We start from the raw sequence: 24,903 nt of genomic DNA on the forward strand, positions 1-24,903 counted from the left end.
AGCATCTCTCTCTCCTGTAAAGCTCTTGGCGTAGGAACTATCTGCCTTCAACAGACACGCCCCCTTTGGCCAGCAGGGGGAATTGCACGCGCCGCGGGGGGTTTAAAAGCGCCGACTGAAACCCTGCCGAGCGACAGTTGTGAAGACGCTCTGGACTGGGACTGACTGAACTCGGGATTTAGCAGTAGCACCCATATTATACACACCACCACCACCACCCACCCACCCACCACCCAGAGGCAAGGAACGGACGGACCGGACGGAAGGATGGCAACTCAAGCACAGAAGCAGCAACCCCCACATCTCCACCTGGCAGAGCTCACCGCTGCGCAATTCCTTGACATTTGGCAACATTTCGACTCAGACGGTCAGTAAACTTTTAACTGGAGAGTGAGTGAGACAGACAGGACAACTATGGGTTTGAAACTTTTAATAATGATGATGAGAGTGTGATCTCACTTTAATTGTTAAAGTAATTAAGCCTTTTTTTTCGCTTTTCCCCCCTCTTCTATATGGAAGAGACATTTTCAATCTGGCTGTGGCTATTCTGATAGTAATCGATATTCTTTTGTCCATTTGGAATGAATTTGTCTTCAGCTATATCCTAATCCTATCTATACTTGATGGTATATTCGTAGTTAATGCACTTTAGGCTAGATAGAATCCTAGATGCATATGGCCAGCCTGGCTATGTCAAAAACTAGTCCGAGCCTACATTTTCCTCAAATTTCTATGTTGGATAGGGGCCGGGCATGCCGCTATATATTTCAAAATAATAAAATAATCGTGCAGACAAAACTCAAGCCGTCTTGTAGGTCAACTCAACACATTTCATCTGAATTTCTAAATCACCCTAAAGGTGTTAATTTAGTTGCTAATCTAATCTAAATAGACTAGACCTATACTGCGACTCCTGACTCCTGGGTCCTATCGGGTGTTGTTGAGACTTGGGATGATGTGTATCAATCGGAGCGTCAAGAGGGCTTTTTAAGTGTAGGCTGTTGACTAGCCCTGGTCCAGTGCTTACAGCGAGTCTCTATAGACTCGCTGTAAGCACTGGACCAGGGCTAGCTGTGAATGTCGGTTTAAATGAACTTGGGGCGCGCAGCGCGCATTGAGCGCATGAAGGGCGCGCTGAAGTTGCTGAGATGGAGATTGGAGACAGACTCAGACTGGCTCAGCGAAGTCACCATAAGTGATGATAGTCTTGATGGAGATCAAATGTGTCCGCTAGCCCTCCCCATAGCCTCTGGGGTGGTGTGTGTGTGTGTGTGTGTGTGTGTGTGTGTGTGTGTGTGTGTGTGTGTGTGTGTGTGTGCGCGCACGTGCGTGTGTGCGGTGGGTATCTGGCATCCAGAACACCAGCAGTGTTCTGGATGTGGCATCATGTCATGAAATGCAAATTGTCTGCAGACGTTTTTTTTTTTTTTTTAAGGTTCCAGTAGCCCTCCCTATTCAAACTTAACTGAATGAATATGTATTTGCTTTAATGCTTGGCCATCGTTTGATGTGGTAATCAGCCTATAGGCCTATATATATATGTGTGTGTGTGTGTGTGTGTGTGTGTGTGTGTGTGTGTGTGTGTGTGTGTGTGTGTGTGTGTGTGTGCGTGTGTGTGTGCGTGTGCGTGTGTGTGTGTGTGGCATCACCTGATGCTGACCCGACCGGCGAATGCTCCAGATTGTGCTGAATAACTGCTAACTTGCATAACATCTTCAGAGGGACACTTTTACACCCTTTTTGCAAAAAAAACCTAAGTGACCCTAAAGAATTCTGAGGCAACATGCCTGGAGACGAGGCAGCCAATCAGAACTGCTCGACTAGCCATGCCGTGCAGACGATGGGATGTTATGGGTTGTTGCCAGTGGTGGCAACTGTCGTGACAGAAATAAGCTAAGCAGCCTCCAAAAACCAAACCAGGCAAGCAACTGAAATATGCGGACTAGGCAACTGGAAATATGCGGACTAGGCAACCCGAAATGTGGACTAGGTGTCGGTCTCTCGCAATTTGCGGTGTTGCAAGTTTCAGAGCAAGGCATAGACCAGGCTGCATGCTTTGCAAGCAGCTGGTAAAAAAAATAAAAAAAATAATGTTGTTTAGAAGATTTAGAACACTTTCCTGGGGGTCACAGACACTGCGGGCTCACTTCCTTCCTGGACTACAATTCCCATAATGCTTTGGTGCACTGCTTCTCCTTGTGGACAGGGGGAGAGCTGTCTTACTGAGACCACATGTAGTCCAGGAAGTAAGTGAGACCAGTGTCTGTGACATCATGGACACTGCTCAAATCTAAAACATCTAAAACCACACATTACACACATACAGACCCCAGGAAAGTGTTCCAGGAAAGTGTCCCTATACAGAATCAGATCATCATGTATTGAATCCTCCAGATAATGATATGATATGTCGTTAATTACAGACCAGATGGTATGGTGTTATTTGTTTTATCCAGTCAAATGGCTCTTATGGCTGTATCCTGCATAGATACCCATGTATGGACTCCCCAACACAAGGCTGTATCCTGCATAGATACCCATGTATGAACTCCCCAACACAAGGCTGTATCCTGCATAGATACCCATGTATGGACTCCCCAACACAAGGCTGTATCCTGCATAGATACCCATGTATGGACTCCCCAACACAAGGCTGTATCCTGCATAGATACCCATGTATATGAACTCCCCAACACAAGGCTGTATCCTGCATAGATACCCATGTATATGAATTCCCCAACACAAGGCTGTATCCTGCATAGATACCCATGTATGGACTCCCCAACACAAGGCTGTATCCTGCATAGATACCCATAGATATATATAAACTCTAGATAGCTCACCCGCGCTGTTGGCCAATGGAGAGCGACGTCGTTACGTGGCGGCCATCTTACCTCGGGACACATAACATTGTGTCTATGGGGCATGTACTCTTAAATGACCATAGCTTGCTCAATTTTCAACCGATTTTCAAACGGTTTGGTTTGTTATAAACGTCAGAGACGTCCGCATACGTATATGATTTTATACGACGTTCTTATAAAAAACATAAATTAAGCAGATAAGCGTCCTGAATCATAGCCACGTTGACAACGTTTGTAATAAACCAACCCGTTTGTAAATCAGTCAAGATTTGAGCGAGTTATGACTGTTTCTGTTTGAGCTGCCATTGAACATACTGTACTGTAGCCCCGAAGTAAGATGGCTGCCGGGTGAACGACGTCAGAAACTCCGCCTTGAGCCATCTAGTGTTTATATATATATCTATGTAGATACCCATGTATATGAACTCCCCAACACAAGGCTGTATCCTGCATAGATACCCATAGATATATATAAACACTAGATGGCTCAAGGCGGAGTTTCTGACGTCGTTCACCCGGCAGCCATCTTACATCGGGGATACAGTACAGTATGTTCAATGGCAGCTCAAACAGAAACAGTCATAACTCGCTCAAATCTTGACGGATTTACAAACGGGTTGGTTCATTACAAACGTTGTCAACGTGGCTATGATTCAGGACGCTTATCTGCTTAATTTATTTTTTTATATGAACGTCGTATAAAAGCATATAAGTATGCGGACGTCTCTGACGTTTATAACAAACCAAACCGTTTGAAAATCGGTTGAAAATTGAGCAAGTTATGGTCATTTAAGAGTACATGCCCCATATACCCAATGTTATGTGTCCCGAGGTAAGATGGCCGCCACGTAACGACGTCGCTCTCCATTGGCCAACAGCGCGGGTGAGCTATCTAGAGTTTATATATATATCTATGTAGATACCCATGTATATGAATTCCCCAACACAAGGCTGTATCCTGCATAGATACCCATGTATGAACTCCCCAACACAAGTCTGTATCCTGCATAGATACCCATGTATGGACTCCCCAACACAAGGCTGTATCCTGCATAGATACTCATGTATATGAACTCCCCAACACAAGGCTGTATCCTGCATAGATACCCATGTATATGAATTCCCCAACACAAGGCTGTATCCTGCATAGATACCCATGTATGAACTCCCCAACACAAGGCTGCCTGTATCCTGCATAGATACCCATGTATGAACTCCCCAACACAAGGCTGCCTGTATCCTGCATAGATACCCATGTACAGTATATGAACTCCCCAACACAAGGCTGTATCCTATATAGATCCTATATATATAACCTTGGACGACACGTGGTCCGAGCCTCCGAGGAAATAAGTAGTTTTTTGGGGGGTGAAGAAGGAGTACGTAGTATATATATATATATATATATATATATATATATATATATATTCTATTCTTCTTCTTTTTTTTTACAAAAACAAAGGAAATTGGTGCTGCTGTGAAAAAGGTTAGGCTGGACGGTACAACTGCAAAGAACGACTGACGTAGAAACATAGCTTTTTCAGAAAACATTTTTAGAATCTGATTTCAAGTAAAAATGGGTTAACTACATGAGATCAAAACCATTTCACCGTTTCTCGAACATGACATGAACACGGGTCATATACTTCAGCCTGGTTTTGGGGCGCAGGTTGTTGGTGTGTCCACACTTGTCGCACGCGGGTGAAGACGTGTTAACACTTGTGGCAGATCATCTTGTCATCTTCTGGGCCTGCACTTTCAGAGATGGCTCGATGATGCCACCACCGCAGACGTAGCACAATGTGCAACGTGGACACTTTCTGGAGATTTTTGTCTGGTCTGTTGGCGTTCATCCTTCAGCTGTTTGCCGGCAAAGATCAGGCGCTACTGATCAGGAGGAATACCTTCTTTATCCTGGATATTGGCTCTGATCAATTTTGGAGGGTTCCACCTCAAGGTAGAGATGGTCTTCCATGTGAGGGTCTTCACGAAGATCTGCATCTTGACAGCCAGGACCGACAGAAGAGCCCCAACGAAAACAGAGCTAGGCAAGTCTTGCTATATAATAGATAGAGTTCTATTGTACGCAGTACCACATGTATTGATTCAGCAGCACAAACAGTTGGGAAGCCAATGCCAGTTTATGTCTTAATATGGCCAAGACAGTCTTTGGAAACCCCCTGCCCTGCACATCAGACAGCCTTCCCAGCAGCATCACCAACAAAATGTGTTTTATTTGAATTATTTTAGTACAGGAACCTGCTATTGAAAGTATAGTATATTCTTGGTGTGTGTGCGACCTCTTCACCTATTCTACAGTACAGGAAACCTGAACATGCCAATCTTTGCACTGCAAAGAGAAATTACCCTTGCAACGCCAGCAAGCCATGGTGTGTGTGTGTGTGTGTGTGTGTGTGTGTGTGTGTGTGTGTGTGTGTGTGTGTGTGTGTGTGTGTGTGTGTGTGTGTGTGTGTGTGTGTGAGAGAGAGAGAGAGATATAGATCTAATTTGAGTTTTGTTTTTGTTGTGAGATTTCTGACAGTTTGAAAGCTGAACAAGACATTCACAAGGTTGCTGCTGCTTTGTAAGACTTTAACTTGCAACCACCAAATTGCAGTAAATTGGGAATTATAAAAAGGTTTATGGTAGGCTATGAGTTAGAACAAATAATTGTGTGTTGACATTTTCCTAAAACTTACATTTCCTCATGTCAGAATGGATCTTAACCCCATTTTGGGCGGGAACCCCTTTTGGTGTTAGCATTATGTTATGCTTTAGCTATTGAAAAATAGCAGATCTACAAGCTCATAGCACGCCACCGAGTGGTGCGCTACGAGCTTGTAGGTCTGCTATTTTTGAAAAATCGAAGAACGACTGAAATAGAAACAGCTTTTTCAGAAAACTGTCAGGATGTAGAAGACATTTTTAGAATCTGATCTCAGGTCAGAATGGATCTTAAGGCCTGTATTGTAATCCTATTGTAATGAAGTCATCAGTGTCTCATATTAATAAGACTTCAGATCAGAGTTGTTACAGTGGCTATGTTAAATGTCAGTTATTAATTGGACGATAGTCCAATTAGGTTAATTTTTGCCCTCATGTCTACAATGTGTTAACAAAACACACGCACGTGCACCCAATACATACTGTATATTTGTGAATTTCTTTTGGATGGTAAAAGTAGTAGCTGGTAAAGTAGTCTATAATCCACCCAAACTATAATCTTTATCTCTGATAAAGTACGCAGCTTTACTTGAGATATGTTCACATGAAAAAAAATCTGATCCTTTTAGATCCATGGCAAAACATAAAACTCTGAATATCCCCTTATCTCCAAGTTGCTAATATCAGACGCTATATGTTTTTTGTTGAAGATGAAGAGGATTATTTTAGAAGCCTGACTATTCTGCTAACACAGAACTGAGATCACCAGCGATGCCTTCTGGGCGGGAACCCCTTTTGGTGTTTTAAGCATTATGTTAATACACTTTAGCTATTGGAAAATAGCAGATCTGCTATTTTTGAAAAATCGCGAAAATGTGGCGCAAATCCTTGAATATATATTCTTTCAGAGCCAAAGTTTTTAACTCAAATCTTTGCTTCTGGGAGGGTCCCTGGAACAACATATTTTCAGATGGGGGTCGGCGGCCAATTACATATAATCTTGAGGGTCCTTGACATGAAAATGTTTGAGAACGAACCCTATACGAAACATATAGGGTTCTTCAGAAAACCGTCAGGATTTAGAAGGCATTTGTAGAATCGTCTTCAGGTCATTTTGGGCGGGAACCCCTTTTGGTGTTAGCATTATGTTATGCTTTAGCTATTGAAAAATAGCAGATCTACAAGCTCATAGCGCGCCACCGAGTGGCGCGCTACGAGCTTGTAGGTCTGCTATTTTTGAAAAATCAAAGAACGACTGACATAGAAACATAGCTTTTTCAGAAAACTTTCAGGATTTAGAAGGCATTTGTAGAATCGTCTTCAGGTCTAAATGGGTTAATACAAGACTGATGATATGAATAAGATATTGTAACATAATGTGTAAAATACTACATATACCCACATGCACTGCATGGTGATAAGCTGTGTTTAGATGGGCTTTCAAACTGTGGTGGAGGTATTGCAGGCGGTCCCTTCATGGCCATGCCTTCAGAAAATCCTCCTTTTTATTTGTTAAAAAAAGAAAGTACTTTTCCTTTTTTTATTTTCATTTGACTTTTATTTGCTACTCTAGTTCCGTGTTTGCAATTTTAGAACTTGTCTGGCCTTGCATGCTAGTCTGAATGTCAGACAGGTCTGAATAGTCTGAATGTCAGACATTAGTCTGAATGTCAGACATTCAGACTAGCATGCAAGGCCAGACAAGTTCTAAAATTGCAAACACGGAACTAGAGTAGCAAATAAAAGTCAAATGAAAATAAAAAAAGGAAAAGTACTTTCTTTTTTTAACAAATAAAAGGGAGGATTTATATATTTGTGACCAAACTACATCATTTCACAGCTGTCTATTTGCCAAACATGGTAGACATTTCCAGTCATTGTGCCCCATAGAATAATTCAGATTTGTCATTGTCACACTGAATAATGGAGTGCAATGTATATACATGGAGGCATGGGTGAGAGAGTGTCAGGCTTCTATATCGAGAGGAACAGTAGCGTGACCATGACGGTTGGTTTGTTTACACCGACATCATATTACTTTGTATTCCAGCATTGATGTGCTGATATATCTAAAATACCACCGCAACCAAAGCCCAGATGGTGATATTCATATCAAATTCAGTGTGCAAAATGAAGCTGCATGGGGATATAGGAGATAAGGGGGGGGGGCAAGGATGAAAATGATCAGAAAAGAGGGGAGATGAGATTATAGGAGATTATGGGATGAAGAGACAGAGGAGCTCAACACAGTATGTTTTATTGTACATTTAAAAATATTGTTTTTAGTTTTTATAAACATTTCTTAATTCTTTTTCTGGACAATAATGGGACTTAGGGTCCCCAATCTTCTCAGTAATTAGAGACAGATGGGAGACATTATTGTGATTAAAACAACATGCGTTGAACACATCTTTTACATGTTCAACCGTGGTCGCATGCCAACGCAGCAGAAGTAATTATTGTATTAATCCATTGAGACCTGGAACGCATCCATGTCACGTTAGCGTTTAACCACATTAACCATTAACCCATTTTGGGGCGAACATTGTTATAATTTAGCTATTGAAAAATAGCAGATCTACAAGCTCATAGCGCGCCACCGAGTGGCGCGCTATGAACTTGTAGGTCTGCTATTTTTGAAAAATCGTTAAAATGTGCCTCAAATCTTTCCGAAAATTGTCATGATTTAGAAAACTTTTTTTTTTAAATTTCGACGTCAGGCCTGAATGGGTTAAATCAGTCATGTGACTGTCCTTGCCAAACGCTTAATTTATACTACAATGATGTCGCATGCGACACTGCTGCCGCCATATGACATAGAGAGAGATAAATCAGGCTTTAGAATTATGACTATAGGACAGAAGAATTACTGTAGTGACCCAATGACCATAAATCTGACCTCCCAATTTCACTCTTCGCTGCAAAAGTCCACAGTTATTATGCTGCTTGCTTATAAATCATCCGCAAGGGATCATTCTTTTTGCAGTAATACAACTCAACAGAATTCCCACAATTCCTGTTGTATAGTTCAAATATAGCCTATACGTAAAGTCTACATAAAAGTGCAGGTTGTTTGATCAATACATTTCTCTGAATACCGGTATATTTTTTAGGGTCCTTGACGTGGAATAGTTTGAAAACCACTGACATAGAAACATAAGGCTTTTCAGAAAATGTAGGATTTAGAAGATTTTTTTTTTAAATCGGTCTCATGTCTAATTGGGTTAAGTCATTTTGTTGCAGCCTATAGGACCCTAGGAAGCTGTATAATTCCATGTGACATATACTGTACACGTTTTCCCATTTGTGTTGCCCCCTATAGGGACAGAAGATAATCACCGCCTCTGAGATAATACGCTTGGGCAGCAGAATTACCATAGGTCTATATAAGTACGGTCGGGAGTGGCTTATTGCCAGTATCAGCCGTGTCTATTTCCTTTATGTGCTATAGACCCCATGGGAGATGGAGGGCCCTATTTTCCTCAGTGGTAAACCCCCTATCCCTTAAACTTCTTTTCCTTTTTTGAGTGATGCAACCACTCCAAGGAACAGCAATGTCCGTCCTAACCTATGTGACTATGAGACTATGAGTACCAGTAGGGGCAAAAGTGGCGCTGTTGTGCCAGAAACAGAGAGAGATAGTGTCGCACTGTTGCCTGCTAATTACAGAGAGACAGGGAGAGAGAGAGAGAGGCAGGGGGAGAGGGGAGAGGGGAGTTGCACCACTCAGTTCACACGGGTGTGATTTCTTTTACTATTTTGGAGAAGAAAAAAAATGTATAGTTAAAATAGCCGATCTACAAGCTCACAACGTGTAGATGTAGATTGGCTATAGTTGAATTGTAATGTTTTTCGAAGTAGTAAAAAAGTTTAGGGATAAGGGGTTTAGCACTGACGAAAATAGGGACCAGAGTGCTGAGGTGGATCGAGTGCCACACCGGCCAATTCCTAGTATTACTGGAGTTATTACTGTACCTACTGTACTCACACACTGAGCTGGCTGGCTGGTGCCTGGCATGAAATCCATAACCTTGTGATCCAAAGGCGAGTGTTCTACCAATTCAAGGTCAAGGTCATGGTAAAACTTCATTGTCCACGAGGGAAATTTTGTCTTGGGCTTTAATTCACCCCCTGCTGCTGCAGCCACACATAAAACATCAGTGACAAACTAAATATATACATAACAGAGACACAACATTATACAAGTGTACACAGTGTTGGTTAATCTAACCTTTCACAGTCACTACTGTTTCATAGCCGCTGGTACGAACGACTTTTTCATTTGTTATTTTTTTGCGGCTTTCGCCTTTATTTTTAATATTTTTTATAGAGAGACAGACAGTAGGCTGACAGGAAATGGGGGAGAGATATGGGGGAGTGACATGCAGTAAAGGCCGTCGGGATCGGGAGTCGAACCCGCGGCACACTGCCATGCTCGGGCTACCGGCCAAGGTGCCTGGACCACTGAGCCACGGCCCAGGCCACGAACAACTTTTTAAACCTGATGTACTTCCTGGTTCTTTGTACCTTCTCCCAGAGGGCCTGCCCAGTGTACAGTATATGGTCCACTCAGTAATTCAGTTGCACCATTAAATCGGAAACCAAACCAAAAGGTGTTGAGGACTTTAAAAGTGTTACAATGAATGTATACAGTATAGCTTGGGCTATAAACCAAACTGTGTCCATCTTGTGTTTCACAGGAAATGGTTACATTGAAGGCCACGAGCTGGAGAAGTTCTTGCAAGAGCTGGAGAAGACACGACGAGGACCAGGCGGCGCGGTGAGTGTTGTAGTACTTACTTCACTGTCATGGAAGACAACACTGAGGGGGAACGGTGGCACAGTTGGTAGTGCTGTCGCCTCACAGCTAGAAGGTCCTGGGTTCGATTCCCGCTCGGGACGCTGTGGGTGCTGGCGGCGTGTTTCCTCCTCCACGTCATCAGTGCCCATACCCGAGGCGGGGTTGGCGAAAGGGCCTTTCTGTGTGGAGTTTGCATGTTCTCCTCGTGTCCCCTAGGGTAGGTAGTACCCTCACAAAAAACATGCAGTAATCCTGGTCTCTAAACTGCCTCCCCCTGGCCAGCCGAGGCGCCTGATGGAGGGGAAAGGAACTGGTTGGAATAACGTGTTCCTTCCACGCGCTACGTCCAACCAGGGAAACTCCCCCCTATCAGGTGTAAAGGAGCAACTTGGACACTAAGGCATGAAGGAAGCATGAGTTCAAGTCCGTTGCTCTCCCCATGTCCCCCATATATGGGGACTAGGTTGACGGAGGGTGTGTAGAGCCCAGGATCACATTAGATAATTGACACAGGGGTGAAAAATGGGTTACAAAATCGTGGGATAAAAATAATTACACTGAGTAAAACTGCAAAATCTGACACGCTTGGATACAGGTTTAAACAAATATATAAGAGCAAGAGAAAGGTGTTTAAGTTTAAGTTCTTATTCTCTGTTAGTTCCTTTGTTTCACATACACAGTACCAGTAAGATGCCCTGAGGGCGAGAAGCGACCTCACTCTAAAGGGCGAGGTCGCGTGGCGTGCACGCACCTGCCTGGGTGACGGCAGACGCAGTGTCTTGAGTGTACAGGGTTTGATGAGGTCAGATCAACGTATGGAATGTCAGAACAGGAAGGAGCGGTGGGGAGGATCAACATATAGAATGTCACAACAGGTCAACTCCATATATGGAGATCAGATGAGTAGAGTTTTTTTTTGTGGCTTTCGCCTTTATTTTATATTTTGTATGGAGGGATAGAGAGAGATGGGGGGGAAGACATGCAGTAAAGGCCGTCGGGATCGGGAGTCGAGCCCGCGGCACACTGCCAGACTGGTATACCAGCCAAGGTGCCTGGACCACTCAGCCATGGCCCAGGCCATCAGATGAGTAGAGTTGCTGGCCGGCTCCATATGTACAGATCTAGGTGATGATACAGTCTTCTCCATGTATGGTTATCCAGGGTTAGATCAGGTCAATGTTGTGATCTTCATATATGGAGATGGCCATATATGGTGGCGTGACGTGTCACAAGGCGTGATGTCACGAGACGTGACTATATGGAGGCGTGATGTCACGAGGCGTGACCATATATGGAGGCATGATGTCACAAGGCGTGACCAGAGGTGTGATGTCACGAGGCGTGACCATATATGGAGGCATGATGTCACAAGGCGTGACCAGAGGTGTGATGTCACGAGACGTGACCATATATGGAGGTGTGACCAACATGAGATGCGTGACTAACGGGAGATGCAGGTTTTCATAGTAAATGCGACATTAACTTTGTTTTTTTTAATCTGTGTGTGTGCGTGCGTGCGTGTGTGCCTGTGTATGTGTGTGTGTGTGTGTGTGTGTGTGTGTGTCACACATGTTGTGTCTGTGTGGTAACAGGGTACCACTCAAGCTATATCCAAAGAGACATTGAAGGAGTTCATGGCCAAATTTGACGAGAATTCTGATGGGAAAATCGAGATGTCAGAGGTAAGACAACACAAATACAGACAATAAACATTTGATTAACATTTTTTATCACTTAGATTTGTGATAAAAAAAAAAGACAAAAGAAAGGAAACATACAGTACAAACAGACACAAATGAAAATAAAATAAAATCGACATTGCGTGTTACATTACTTATGCATGTTACATTATTTAATTCTAGGCATTTACTGTTCATTCCCCCATACCCTTCAGTATTCAGTCTTAAATGTTGTCCATTTGGACCATTTGTCCTCCATTTGCTCTTCCTGTAGCCTCAGACGGCGTTTGATTAGGCATTTACTGTTGTTCATTCCCCCATACCCTTCAGTATTCAGTCTGTTCAGTCTTAAATGTTGTCCATTTGGACCATTTGTCCTCCATTTGCTCTTCCTGTAGCCTCAGACGGCGTTTGATTAACATGTTGAGTGTTCATTTAACCTAGTGTAGTGTCACATTCAGAGTTATTGTCACGGATGCAGACAGAGAGTTGAACCCAAGTGCAAAGTCACAACAAACAAGAGTAGAATAATAAAGTATTTAATAAAGAGTGAGCATAAATCTTACACTGAAGATGCAGGCAGGAATCAGGCAACAGCAAAATGACAATGTAGTCAAAACAGGAAACAAGCAGGACATCAATGACACCAGGTTATGAACTGACAATGAGTGTTTGTACTGAGTCCAGTTTTATAGGGAGCAGGTTGATTGGAGAAGTGTTCACTGCTGGGCTGATGATGCCAGTGTGGAGTCACAGACTGAGGGAGAGACAGACTGTGACAGTTATATCAAAGATGGTTTATGTATGAAGATGGGCCAACTTCATTGGAGCCACTAGAGGCGAAATGGTACACAAAGCCTACAAATGGTCTCCTAAATATAGTAGGCGTGGTTTGCTTCTCCCCGACCTCCACCCTCCCCACCTGACAACAACACTGTTTCCACACTCAGTCTAGTAAGTGGCGGTAATGCACCATTTAGGTTTGCCAACCGCCATGAAACCCGATAGAAGAAGAAGACAACAACACTGACAAGTCATTTAACAAAGTACATTGAAAACAACTGACAAGGTGTACTTTTGAAATAGTCGTTTTAGTTTCTCGAAGTCCTCCAACAATATAAATTCATGATTTGGATCTATCTCATTAAAAAGTCTCTCCCTAATAGAGTTGTAGAATGGACAATAAAAAACTAAATGCTTTTCATTTTCAATTTCCTTTAGATCACACAGACTACATAATCTATCCTCCTCAACCGTGCCTACATATCTGCCTGTCTCAATATGCAAACCAAGTATGCCAGCTCTAATTTGGGCACATAAGGATAATTTCTAATCGTTTTATGTCCATTCATTTCACATTATAATATTCACATATTCACATATTCACATCTTAAATATGGGGTCAGAGCCCCCTATGTGTTGTCCGTGAAATTGCAGATGGACAGAGAGAGGCTTCCAGACTCATCTCAAATCTCGCGAGAGTTTGTTGCTGGGATAAAGAAATGTCATTAACAAAGTAGATTTTCTCCTGATTTGTCTCGCTAAAAGAAGCCATTTTACTATGAATATCTTGTAAATATTGTGTGCCTTGTGATGATTTGGTCCAGTATTTAGTTCAGTGACCATGGAGTTAAGGAAAGGTTCAGAAGCTGTGTTCACGTTCACTCTCCCATTGGAAATGAATAGACTCCAACATTCTTCCTGTCTCCTAATAATGTTACCGCCCACCTCACGCAGATACAGGAAGTAAAGCAAAGTTGGCCTCTCTTGCTAATTCTTCTCTTGGGTTATATCAATGCTCAGTATTGTGCGGTGAACCCTACAGTCAAACAACTTTCTCTGCATTAAAGATGGAGTGCCACGATTTGTTTCCACCCTAAAACATGATCATCAAGTATTATAATTATTATAAATATAAGGAGGAAGAACTTTTTTTTAAAAGTGTACAGTATTTGTTAAAATCATGCTTTTATGTGGACACGCCCACCAGTTCATTAAGTATGCCTGGTTTGCCTGGTGGGTGGTGATGGGTGGTGATCCACCTGAACTGAACCCGCACACCCACAGCTGTTATTGTATGATAAAGGGGGAGGGGTTAGGGGAGGGGCTGATAGTGTGATGTAACTATATTACCGTTTATTTCATTGGCCTGTTTGACTGTCAAGGGTTCAGCCTCCAGGAAGAAACCCTAAATACAAACTTAATACACCATTGCACTGTATAAAAACGACTCCAGGGTGTCTAATGAAGTACTGTCACCTCATAGTACTGTCACCTTATAGACACATGAAAAACTGGAAAAATACAAAAATTGTGGCACTCCATCTTTAAAAACTTGGGATGAATATAGTGTGCTGTACATGATTCTTTCTCCATCCTCTCCTCTACAGTTAGCTCAGTTTCTGCCCACAGAGGAGAACTTTCTGCTCTGTTTCAGACAGTATGTTGGATCCAGCACTGAATTTATGGCTGTAAGTATAAAGTACACTATCTATCTCTATACTATCTCTGTCTCTGTCTCTGCCTCTCTGCTCTGTCTCTCTCTGTCAGTCAGTGTTGATTTCGTCGACTAAAACTATGACAAAACAATGTTCGTCGACTACCTTTTTCCACTGACGAAGACTAAATGGAAACTAAATAAAAAGTAAGCTATGATGACTAAAATGAAGACTAAATATAATGACAATTTCGTCAACAAATAAAAACTAGACTAAAAAGTTAGAAAGGGACTAGTGGACAAGAGATCCAGTATAAGTCATTTTACTCTTGGTTGCATGCTGAAAATAGCAGATCTACAAGCTCACAACGCGACGCGTTGTGAGCTTGTAGTTCGGCTATTTTCAGCAAGCATAATATCAGCCATTTTCGACGGCATCAAGGCCCGCCAAAATACATTTCGACTAAATCACCTGTAGATTTAGTCGACTAAAATCGCATGACACTAAAAGTCGACTAGATAGATAGATAGATAGATCTTTATTGTCATTGCAACAAGTACAACTAAATTAAAAGTGCCAACCAAGCAGTGCATCATAAACTGGCAAAAAACTATAAAAGCTAATACAACAAAAACACACACATAACCGTACTTCATGATATTGCACAAATCCCTATTGCACGACATATATTGCACAGTAGGCTACACCCTTAGTTGCAGCTGTTATTGCACAAAACCCTGATTGACTAAAATTAGACTAACACTAAAACATTCCAGGTGGCTAAAATGTGACTAAAACTAAATTAAGTTTCATTCCACCGACTATGAGTCAAACTAAAATAGAATTTTGCTGCCAAAAACAACACTTTCTCTCTCTCTCTCACTCACTTTCTCTCTCTGAATCAGAGACAGCCAGGAGGACAACAGTCTTTCATCTGTTTATAATGGCTTTATGTACTGTCTGTATGCCATCAGCAATCCCCCAGTAGCAGCACAACCCAAACAACCAGAACTATATATTCACCGCTTCTCGTTTTGTTTGAAAAGATTGGCATTGAGTATAGGGATGAATATGAGATTTTTGGCTCAGAAGAAGACACTCTTTATGCACTGTGGTGGTTGAGATTGGACAACTGGGGAAGGGAGATTTTCATTTCGTTGTTCCGATGTTCAAGTTACCCCCATGATACATTGGCGTGTGTGTGTGTGTGTGTGTGTGTGTGTGTGTGTGTGTGTGTGTGTGTGTGTGTGTGTGTGTGTGTGTGTGTGTGTGTGTGTGTGTGTGTGTGTGTGTGTGTGTGTGTGTGTGTGTGTGTTGAAAGGGGCACATGAGCTATTCTCAGAGAGCCATATATTATGAATGGGCGGACGCCTTACTGCAGGGTTGTGTGTGTGTGTGTGTGCGTGGGGGGGGGGGGGGGGGGGGGGGGTGTTAGGCATCCATGATTTGATAAAGGTCCACTTTGAAGCAGGGCTACATTAAAACATATCATATATTTGCATATTTTTTATTTCAAACATGCTTGTAATGGGACCCTGAATGAAGGCTTGTGTAGCCGAAACGCGTTGGTCTATTTTAATGATCTTTGCCATGCCGTTACAATAAAGGCTTTTTTTTACCTTGACTGGAACAGAGTGCCTTGGACCTCTTTTCATGTTTGAACCCTCGCCAACGAGCACCTGTTTTCAGGGACAACGGCAGCGCTTAATTATTTCCTCGATTCAATGCTCGTAACGGGGTTGATAGTTTTTCTTTTTCTCTGTCACTATAAAGGGAATATAACTTTGACGATGTATGTTTATTTTGGCCACGTGGGCAGAATAGGCGAACATTTCTTGGCAAACATTCAGTGAAAGTAACAGCAGATATGTAGCCTTACACCACTTCGTCAAGTTGTGAGCTTGTAGAGAGACAAAGGAGGGGTCCAAGTATAGACACCTGGGGAACCCCATGCAGTGAAGTACTGTACGTCGTAGGGTTTAAGTTGTTCACAATCTTCACATTACAAGGTATTTCTGTTATTATTTTTGACGGAAATTGCGATGTTTTTCTTTTTCTGCAGGCCTGGAGAAAGTATGACACCGACCGCAGTGGATACATCGAGTCTAACGAACTGAAGGTAAAATACAGTACAATTCTTTCTGCTCAATCTAACTGTAACACCAGATAAACGAAATGGCTGCAGTTTGTTAATGTTGTATTATTTATTTCCACTTCTGCATCAGGAGTCATGTAATAGTGGAAGCTTAATTGATGACGTGTTGTACAAGCGTCACTTTATTTTCAACCAATGATTGCACCCGATTGGAAAGACATTTCAAAGGATATTATTTAATTTAATATTACGTTATTTTCGATGAGAGACATAGGTTTCTACAGTGGCGTGCAGACATTTAGAGGGGCAGGTGCTTAAGTGAAAAAAGGGCACCTTGTGCAGCGCGTGGAACCGGCCGGTTGCCTTAATGGTGTGAGATTTATAGATTTTGAGGCATAAATAATATATTAGAAGCTTTGTATATATATATATATATAATTTGTTTTTCTTTTCAAAAGGGCACATTGCTGTCCAGAGGGCAAGGGCAGGTGGTGCTCTAGCACCCCCTAGTGTCTATCTGTGCACGCCACTGGGTTTCTAGGGATGAATGCCTTGCAGAATAGTCCCTCTTTATGTTTTCTTTACTCCCTATCCCACTGAACATTTGCATTGGCCTAAATAAAAAATAATGAGGGGAGTGGAGAGTCCGATTTCCCTTCAAAGAAACCATGTTTAAAATATGTGCCAGCCATATATAAATACATGTTCTCTAGTGAAGACAGTGTTCATTTCTCTCAATATATTTCAATATTATGTATAACACTAATAACTAAAAAAAATCACACCTGTGTGAACTGAGTGGTGCAAGGTCTTATATAGCCTGATCAGCTGTGGTCTGACGTAATGTCAGTGACCATAGTAACCATGCTCATTTCTTTGGGTCCCACGTACAGGTACACGGGTACAGACAAAGCTGGTTGTTGGAGTGGTTTGCACCACTCCAAAAAATACAAAATACATACTATTTCTATTTGATCTCTCTCTGCAGGGTTTCCTGTCAGACCTCCTGAAGAAGGCCAACAGACACTATGATGACAAGAAACTGAATGAATACACAGAGACCATCGTGAGTAGGGGTGTCAAAAAAATCGATTCGAATTAGAATCGCGATTCCGTCATGAATGATTCAAAATCGATTCATAATTTCCAAAAATCGTTTTTTATTTTTATTTTTCTGGTTACAGTTACAGGAGTTTTCACTACATGGTGTCTGTGATATGAAATGTAAGCTTACCCTAATCACAGTAAACATCATGTCTGCAGTCATTTTCAAGTTACTGTAGTCACTTCAGTTCAAGACTGGAGTAGATTGTGATGAAATCCTATGTATTGAATCGAGAATCATTTTGAATCTGGAAAAAAAATGCTTTTGAATTTGATTTTGAATCGAATCGTGACCCCAAGAATCGGAATCGAATCGAATCATGGGACACTCAAAGATTCACAGCCCTAATCGTGAGTGTCCCCATGGCCTGAGAAATGAACCGTTCACACTGACCTCACATTAAAATCCTAATCCTAAATGTAATTTAACCATGAGAGTGTATCTGTGTATAACCAAAGGCATCCTTAAGCCCTATAACCACACCAAAGGGTCACCATGCAAATCCTTGGGTCCAAACGGTTGCAAGGAGTTAACGCTAAAACCGTCTCGACCCTTTGGTGTGGTTTGGGGCCATTGAATTCCATTGCGTTGAATCACTAGGGTCGACGTGGGTCAACGTGCAACAAGACATATCACACCGCAGGGACAACGCTAAAACCGTCTTGACCCTTTGGTGTGGTTAGGGTCTTTACGAGTCTATTTGGTTATACATCTCTCAGTTAGAAGGGGAATAATTGACACTAAGTATTTTAATTGTATTATGGATATACAGTAGACATCATTCAGTTCACAACTGCCAGTTATGATATTCAATAATACATAATGGTACTGAAATGCATTTCTAATCACCATGAATCCTTTACGGCAGGCAGGCAGGCAGACAGACAGACAGACAGACAGACAGACAGACAGACAGACAGACAGACAGACAGACAGACAGACACTGTCTGTCTGTCTAGACAGACAGACACTGTCTGTCTAGACAGACAGACGGACAGACGGACAGACAGACAGACGGATCACTGTAGTAAATGCTAGTCACTCTCTTTTATTGTTTCCTTTGAGAGTAAATACAAAGCCTCCTGCAACCTAACTGCCAGAGTGTTCTCTAAAAGAGTCAGGTGATTTTTGTGTGTTTTTACTAATCTTTCAAGACCCACAGAACATTTCGTTCCATGACTATAAATTACTCTTCATGTGACCACCGCGCTCCATGACTATACAAACACCAACCATCCCAAAACAAAGACAAAAGACTTACATCAGGAAAAAATATGAATATGAAAAAATTGAATATAGCTAAAAAACAAACAAACAAGAAAGCAGAGAATTTTTTTTTTATAAATAATTTAAGATTAGATTGGACCGGGTTGGATTTGTTTTTAGACGTGTACTAGCTCTTCTTTGGAAGTCCTAATACTCACATGGTTGGGTAATCGTTACTGAAAACACCAAATGACAAATGGCAGCCTCCGCCTTGGATTCGCTCGGTTCGCCACATTGGCGCCGCCCATGCAGCGATTAATCCGTTTGCATCTTCACATTGACGTTGTTGTACCGTATGTAATTATGCTGCATGAGAAGAAAAAAATCTTCTATGTTTCTATGTCAGTCGTTCTTCGATTTTTCAAAAATAGCAGACCTACACGCTCGTAGCGCGCCACTCAGTGGCGCGCTATGAGCTTGTAGATCTGCTATTTTTCAATAGCTAAAGCATAACATAATGCTAACACCAAAAGAGAACACGCAAAATGGGTTAATGTTCCATGTAAAGATTATGTACAGAAAGTAATGGTGTTCTCTATAGCTTCGCTAATAATGTCTTCTTTCATTTTAGTTGAAGATGTTTGATCTCAACGGTGACGGCAAGCTGGGCCTCTCTGAGATGGCCAGGTGAGTCTATTTCATGTCAATAAGTTTTATTTGTGTGTTTTGACACCAGTCTTTTACATAATGTTTACGAGAGAATTTCTTCTTTCAGGCTTTTACCCGTAAAGGAAAATTTCCTGCTGAAGTTTGAAGTAAGACAAGACACACGCACCCGCACGCACACACGCACGCACACACACACGCACGCACACGCATACACACGCACGCACACTCATACACACACAGAAAAGACATAATTTGGCAGAAACATGGTTTCACTCATGCGCCACAAACCCGCACGCATGCACTGATTGCAATCGATTCAATTCTAAAGGCTTCACTGGCATGAGAAAACATACATTTACATTGCCAAAGCAAAAAGTGGAACAATACAATCAAAACAAATTGTATGTACAATTGAAAGTCAGAATATCCAATAATTGTACTGAGATCACTCGATGTAGATGCAGGGATACACACAGTAGTCTTTAAGGTGGTTGTGTTCTATTTGGTATCTTCTCCTATCACAGCAGCTCACCAATCTTGCTGCTGTGTTTGCACATTGTTGTACTTCGCCCAGCAGATATGGGAGTTTTTTTTAGTCATGTTTTCAAACTCCTTGGGTGATTGTAATCTGTCGGAAATACAGTATGTGTCTCTGATGTCTTGGTATACAGTGGACAGAAAATGTAGCTCGGTTTCCACTTCATTTTGTGTGCAGTAGGTTGCACTCATGCACCACATGCACGCACTCTGTGACACACATGCGCGCACACACACACACACACACAGGCATTATTTCAGATTTGTGTGATACCGTCATGGGACACTTAACTCCAAATCTCAAGTCTTCAGTTTAGAGAGGTCACAATAATATCTCTCTCTAGACTAGACAGTTCAAAAATAAAGTGAAACACTGCGCTGCTCTAAGTGTGTGGAAATCTCTCCTATCAAGTTTAATCCAGTAAAAATGTTACGACGAACGTGTTTTTGTGTCTCGTAGTACGTCATCTGCTGATGTTAACTTGTGATAAAGCTGTCATTTGCGGAGTATATAGTGCCGCATGTACCCGTCTGGCTTGGAGACGAAGATCAGCTGTTTGTTTTTGACATGGGATTAGGCAGTCTGATCGGGATTAACTCGACTCCAGTCCCAGTTATCATAATCTGCTGGGATTACATTAATATGAGTTCTTCTGTGCGAGGTTGGGGATGTTTTCGCCACTCTCTAAAAATATGCCGCCGTTTTCCTAACCATTCAACAATCTCCATTTCTTATGTTACAGGCCTTCAAGCTGACACCTGAACAGTTCAATGCTCTCTTCACCTTTTATGATAAGGTGAGTCGCGACCCCCACTCAGAGTCCTCTCGTTATTTAATTTTTTTTTAATCTAAAAAAACAAATCACAACAAACAGACATAAAACAGTAGAAAAGGAACAAATAAAACTAAAAAAGGAAACTAGAAAGGTTTCTCCGTAGAGCACATAATATCTCTGCCATGCGAGGAGAAATTGCCGGAAACAAAATCTTTTTCTTACTTGCCTGCTGGCAATTTGCATGCCAAGTCTGATGCTAAATGGTCCAGCAGCGGTTTCTGAGATTAGCTGGACACAAACTTAATCTCCATCTCCTGGCTTTCCCCTGCTCGGCAGAGATATTGTAGTTTAGTTATGTAAAAGCATCTTATCATACATTTGAAGATGAAATTGGTTGAACTGTGAGGTGTCGCCCAGATGAAGCTCTCTACTGTCACGTGAACCATTCAGAAGGAGTTAGGAGTGACAGAAGTACACACAAGTGTGTAGGCAATTTGGGGATTGGCATAATTAGTAAATTGGGAGAGAAAAAATAATGGACCCTTCAGACTTCAGTAAGCGCTGCTGACAAGCTGTCACCCTTTGAGATGCATGTTAAATGATGGGATTTCTCCATATAAATAATTGATCATTTCAGGAGCAAAATCTCCTCAAAATCTAGTCAAGACCTGCAGTAGCTAGGCTATGCAGTGGAAAAAGGTGCATGACATTATTCAATATCACACCCGGGGTGGCGGTGGCTCAGGGGTAGAGTGACCGGATAGTAACCACAAGGTTCCCAGTTTGAACCCTGTGGGCTCCCCCAGAGTTAGTGTCAAAGTGTCCCTGAGCAAGACTCTGAACCCTGATTAATTGCTCCTGATGTGCAGGTTGGTCCTCTGGCATCGGTGGGTGAATCTAATGCACAATCTCTGTCAGGCTGCTCGACAACACAGCTAGCTGGCTGCTAGCGGTATTGCAGCTGTTCGTACTCAGACATACAGAATAGATATACAGACATACGCACACGGCCAGTCATTGGAGCAGTTTGGCACCGCTCAAAAATATGGGAAAATGTTAGAGGGAGAAATAGTATTGAACTGTGGTATCTGGTGGAACCACAATTCACATTAATTTAGCCTAAATATCTGTTTATGAGCTTTATAGAGAGGAAAAGCAGTTCTCTCTGTTTAGTTCAGATACTTCAGAACTTTCTGTTTCATAGTCACCATCGCGTTATCATGATATTCCTATTGTCTGTGTGAGGGTAATAACATTGACAGGTGACGGAAGCATGCCAGACCATATGACAGATAGTTTAGCGACCGTTGCTAAGCTAGCATTGGACAATCGCTTTTGGGGTGGGGAAGGGATTAGCGAAGGGTCCATTGGCAACTCTAAATTAGAATGAAATGATAATAATTCATACTCTCTATGCTGTATCTGTCCCCAGGATGGTAATGGTTCTATTGATGAGCAGGAGCTGGATGCGCTGCTGAAGGATCTCTGCCAGAAAAGCAAATTGGTAAATGCTCAAGTCCTTTCTGGTCCACTGACAGGCTGTGTCATTTTGATGTTGCATCAATTGTTGTCACATTTATTTTCTAGCACATAGAATAACGATGAGGTGGCAGGTGGCTGCTGTCAGAAAACTATGGAAGTCCAAATCCACTGAATACAATTTAAAATGCTTGAAATCTTTCTCACAAATGTGAGATGAATGTTTAGTGTGCATTCTGTACCACATGGCCGCAGAATGGCCTCCTTCAGCGGGTCCCCGGTACGACTCCCGGCCATGGCAGCTCTCTCTCTCTCTCACTGTCAAATAAAGCAGAAATGCCTAAAGTAATCTGTAATACATGTGAGATAGGCAGAAACCATACTTATTATTCTCACAGAAATAATACCGTAACAATTCTGAGATATAAAGTCAGAAATGGCTTTAGAAAAGGAAACTATGTTGGGGGTTTTATTCAGAGGTGGAAAACCTTCTCTATTTTAGCTAACCCATTCTGGGCGGGAACCCCTTTTGGTGTTTTATCTAAGCATTATGTTATACTTTATAGCTATTGAAAAATAGCAGATCTACAAGCTCATAGCGCGCCACCGAGTGGCGCGCTACGATCTCGTAGGTCTGCTATTTTTTTTTAATCGTGAAAATGCGGCACAAATCTTTGAATATATAATTTTTCAGAAGACTTTTTTTTTATTTCGACGTCAGGCCTAAGTCAGTCCAGCCTGCCCCACTGACTTGCAATTGTTCTGAACCTCTCGTGTGATGTATAGGATGTGAGTGCGTCTGGGCGAGCGGGCTACAAGAAGAGCATCATGGCCCTTTCAGATGGAGGAAAGCTCTATCGCACCGAACTGGAGATCGTCCTCTGTCAGGACCCCTCAGTCTGAGGCCCCCAAATATTGTCATTCTGTCTCCATATGTGATATAACGAGGTGCATGTATGATTGATCCCTATCTCTAGACCACTTTGGAGGGGAAATTGAATGTGCTTTTGAAAGCACAGGCAAACCTCTTGCCCTAGATTTACCCCCACACAGTAAAATCCCCCTATGTTAATTTAACTCAGAGAGTGTATATGTAACCAAATGCATTAACGCTAAAGGATTTTACTGTGTACCATTATTTATTTTGTATTTATTTTTAAATACTTTACATGTACTGTAGTACTATAGAGTGGTAGCCATTCTTGATAATGAATATAAATAAGATATATCTATATGTATGTGAAGTATATTCTGTAATGTAGTTTTTTTTGTTATTGAAATCCACAAAGTCTGCTTGTCTTCCCAAAATGTTTTTTTTCTTTTTCTTTTCTTTTTTACTTCTCTCTCTTCTCCACATTTGCTTCTGTTCGTCACACTGACATCTCTAATACCTGTCACTTTTATAACATTTGGATTTGGCTCGTACTTATCTGTAGAAGATGTCTTTGAGGGAATGAATAAAAACAATATGAATATCAGAATAATAATTGTTGCCTTGCTGTCTTTAAAGTGAGTGAAAAGAGCATGAGCAAGAATCAATAATCCGTTTATTACAAGCTTTCGGGCCATATAGACCTTCTTCATGTGTTATAGTGTCACCTTTTTTGCATGGTTTTGAGTGGGCAAATGCTGCTTTTGTCACTCTATTGTCATTCTCTTAAGGCTCTGCACCTCAGCTATGTTTGGTAATCGATGAACAATCGTATTTTGTACTCTGAAAGGAAAAAGGAAAAACAATGTTGAGAACATAATGTTTCGACTTCCTGACACCTCACCCATTATAGAGGTGACAATATAATTCTGTCGGCAGTGGCGTGCACAGACATTTAGAGGGGCAGGTGCTCAAGTTAAAAAAGGGCACCTTGTGCAGCGCGTGGAACCGGCCGGTTGCCTTAATCTATTTTGGGCGGGAACCCCTTTTGGTGTTAGCATTATGTTATGCTTTAGCTATTGAAAAATAGCAGATCTACAAGCTCATAGCGCGCCACCGAGTGGCGCGCTATGAACTTGTAGGTCTGCTATTTTTGAAAAATCAAAAAAAAGAAAGAAAAAAAAAAGGTTTTTTATTTTTATTTTTTTTCAAAAGGGCACATTGCCAAAGGGGCAGGAGGTGCTCTAGCACCCCCTAGTGTCTATCTGTGCACGCCACTGCTGTCGGATGTTCTTTCATCTTGAAGCAAGGAGCTAAAGTGAGTCAGGGCCACTTGACAGATGTAAATGGAAGCACTGTACTTATGGAGGGAGCTCTGGAAGTGTTTAAGTTGCTGCCTTGGGAGTTGAGAATGTCTTCAGTTCAGTGAAGATAGGATGGTCCAACAAGCCATGTCATCTCTGCCATGCCCCACTCTCCCACACTATATAAAAACCTGATGTGTTATTTGATCCGTTTGAAACTCTTGACTGTGTACAAATGCATTTTTTACACAGTCAGAGTTAGATTACCACTCAGGATTTTACAGTGCATTCCTCTATAATCTCCTGGTAAAAAGAAAGAAAGATGATGGTTGAAGAGAGAGGCCGCTATTTCATTTTTCATAGATGAGAGTTTCCGAGGCGCTACATGTCTCTGTGGCATCCAGCGATGAAGTGA

The 24,903-nt window shown here is 41.9% G+C and overlaps 1 protein-coding gene across 1 annotated transcript; it reads left to right on the forward strand.

Moving 5' to 3' along the window:
• The first annotated feature begins 246 nt into the window (after positions 1-246).
• On the forward strand, positions 247-23,800 carry LOC306920139 (calretinin-like). The gene is made up of 11 exons (XM_079496771.1): positions 247-367; positions 10,229-10,308; positions 11,922-12,011; positions 14,399-14,479; positions 16,509-16,565; positions 17,530-17,607; positions 19,484-19,539; positions 19,628-19,667; positions 20,802-20,855; positions 22,267-22,338; positions 23,100-23,800. The coding sequence occupies exons 1-11, from the start codon at positions 268-270 to the stop codon at positions 23,214-23,216; spliced, it is 825 nt and encodes a 274-aa protein (XP_079352897.1). The 5' UTR covers positions 247-267; the 3' UTR covers positions 23,217-23,800.
• The last annotated feature ends 1,103 nt before the right edge of the window (positions 23,801-24,903 follow it).

The sequence above is a fragment of the Electrona antarctica genome (genome assembly GCF_951216825.1).
Source record: "Electrona antarctica genome assembly, chromosome: 3".
Lineage (NCBI taxonomy): Eukaryota > Metazoa > Chordata > Actinopteri > Myctophiformes > Myctophidae > Electrona > Electrona antarctica.

What these genes read in the sequence shown, in the direction of transcription:
- LOC306920139 (XM_079496771.1), top strand. Translation starts at nt 268, where the DNA reads ATGGCAACTCAAGCACAGAAGCAGCAACCCCCACATCTCCACCTGGCA. An exon ending in GCAACATTTCGACTCAGACG is followed by an intron (nt 368 to 10,228) that starts GTCAGTAAACTT and finishes TGTGTTTCACAG; the next exon opens with GAAATGGTTACATTGAAGGC. An exon ending in GACGAGGACCAGGCGGCGCG is followed by an intron (nt 10,309 to 11,921) that starts GTGAGTGTTGTA and finishes GTGTGGTAACAG; the next exon opens with GGTACCACTCAAGCTATATC.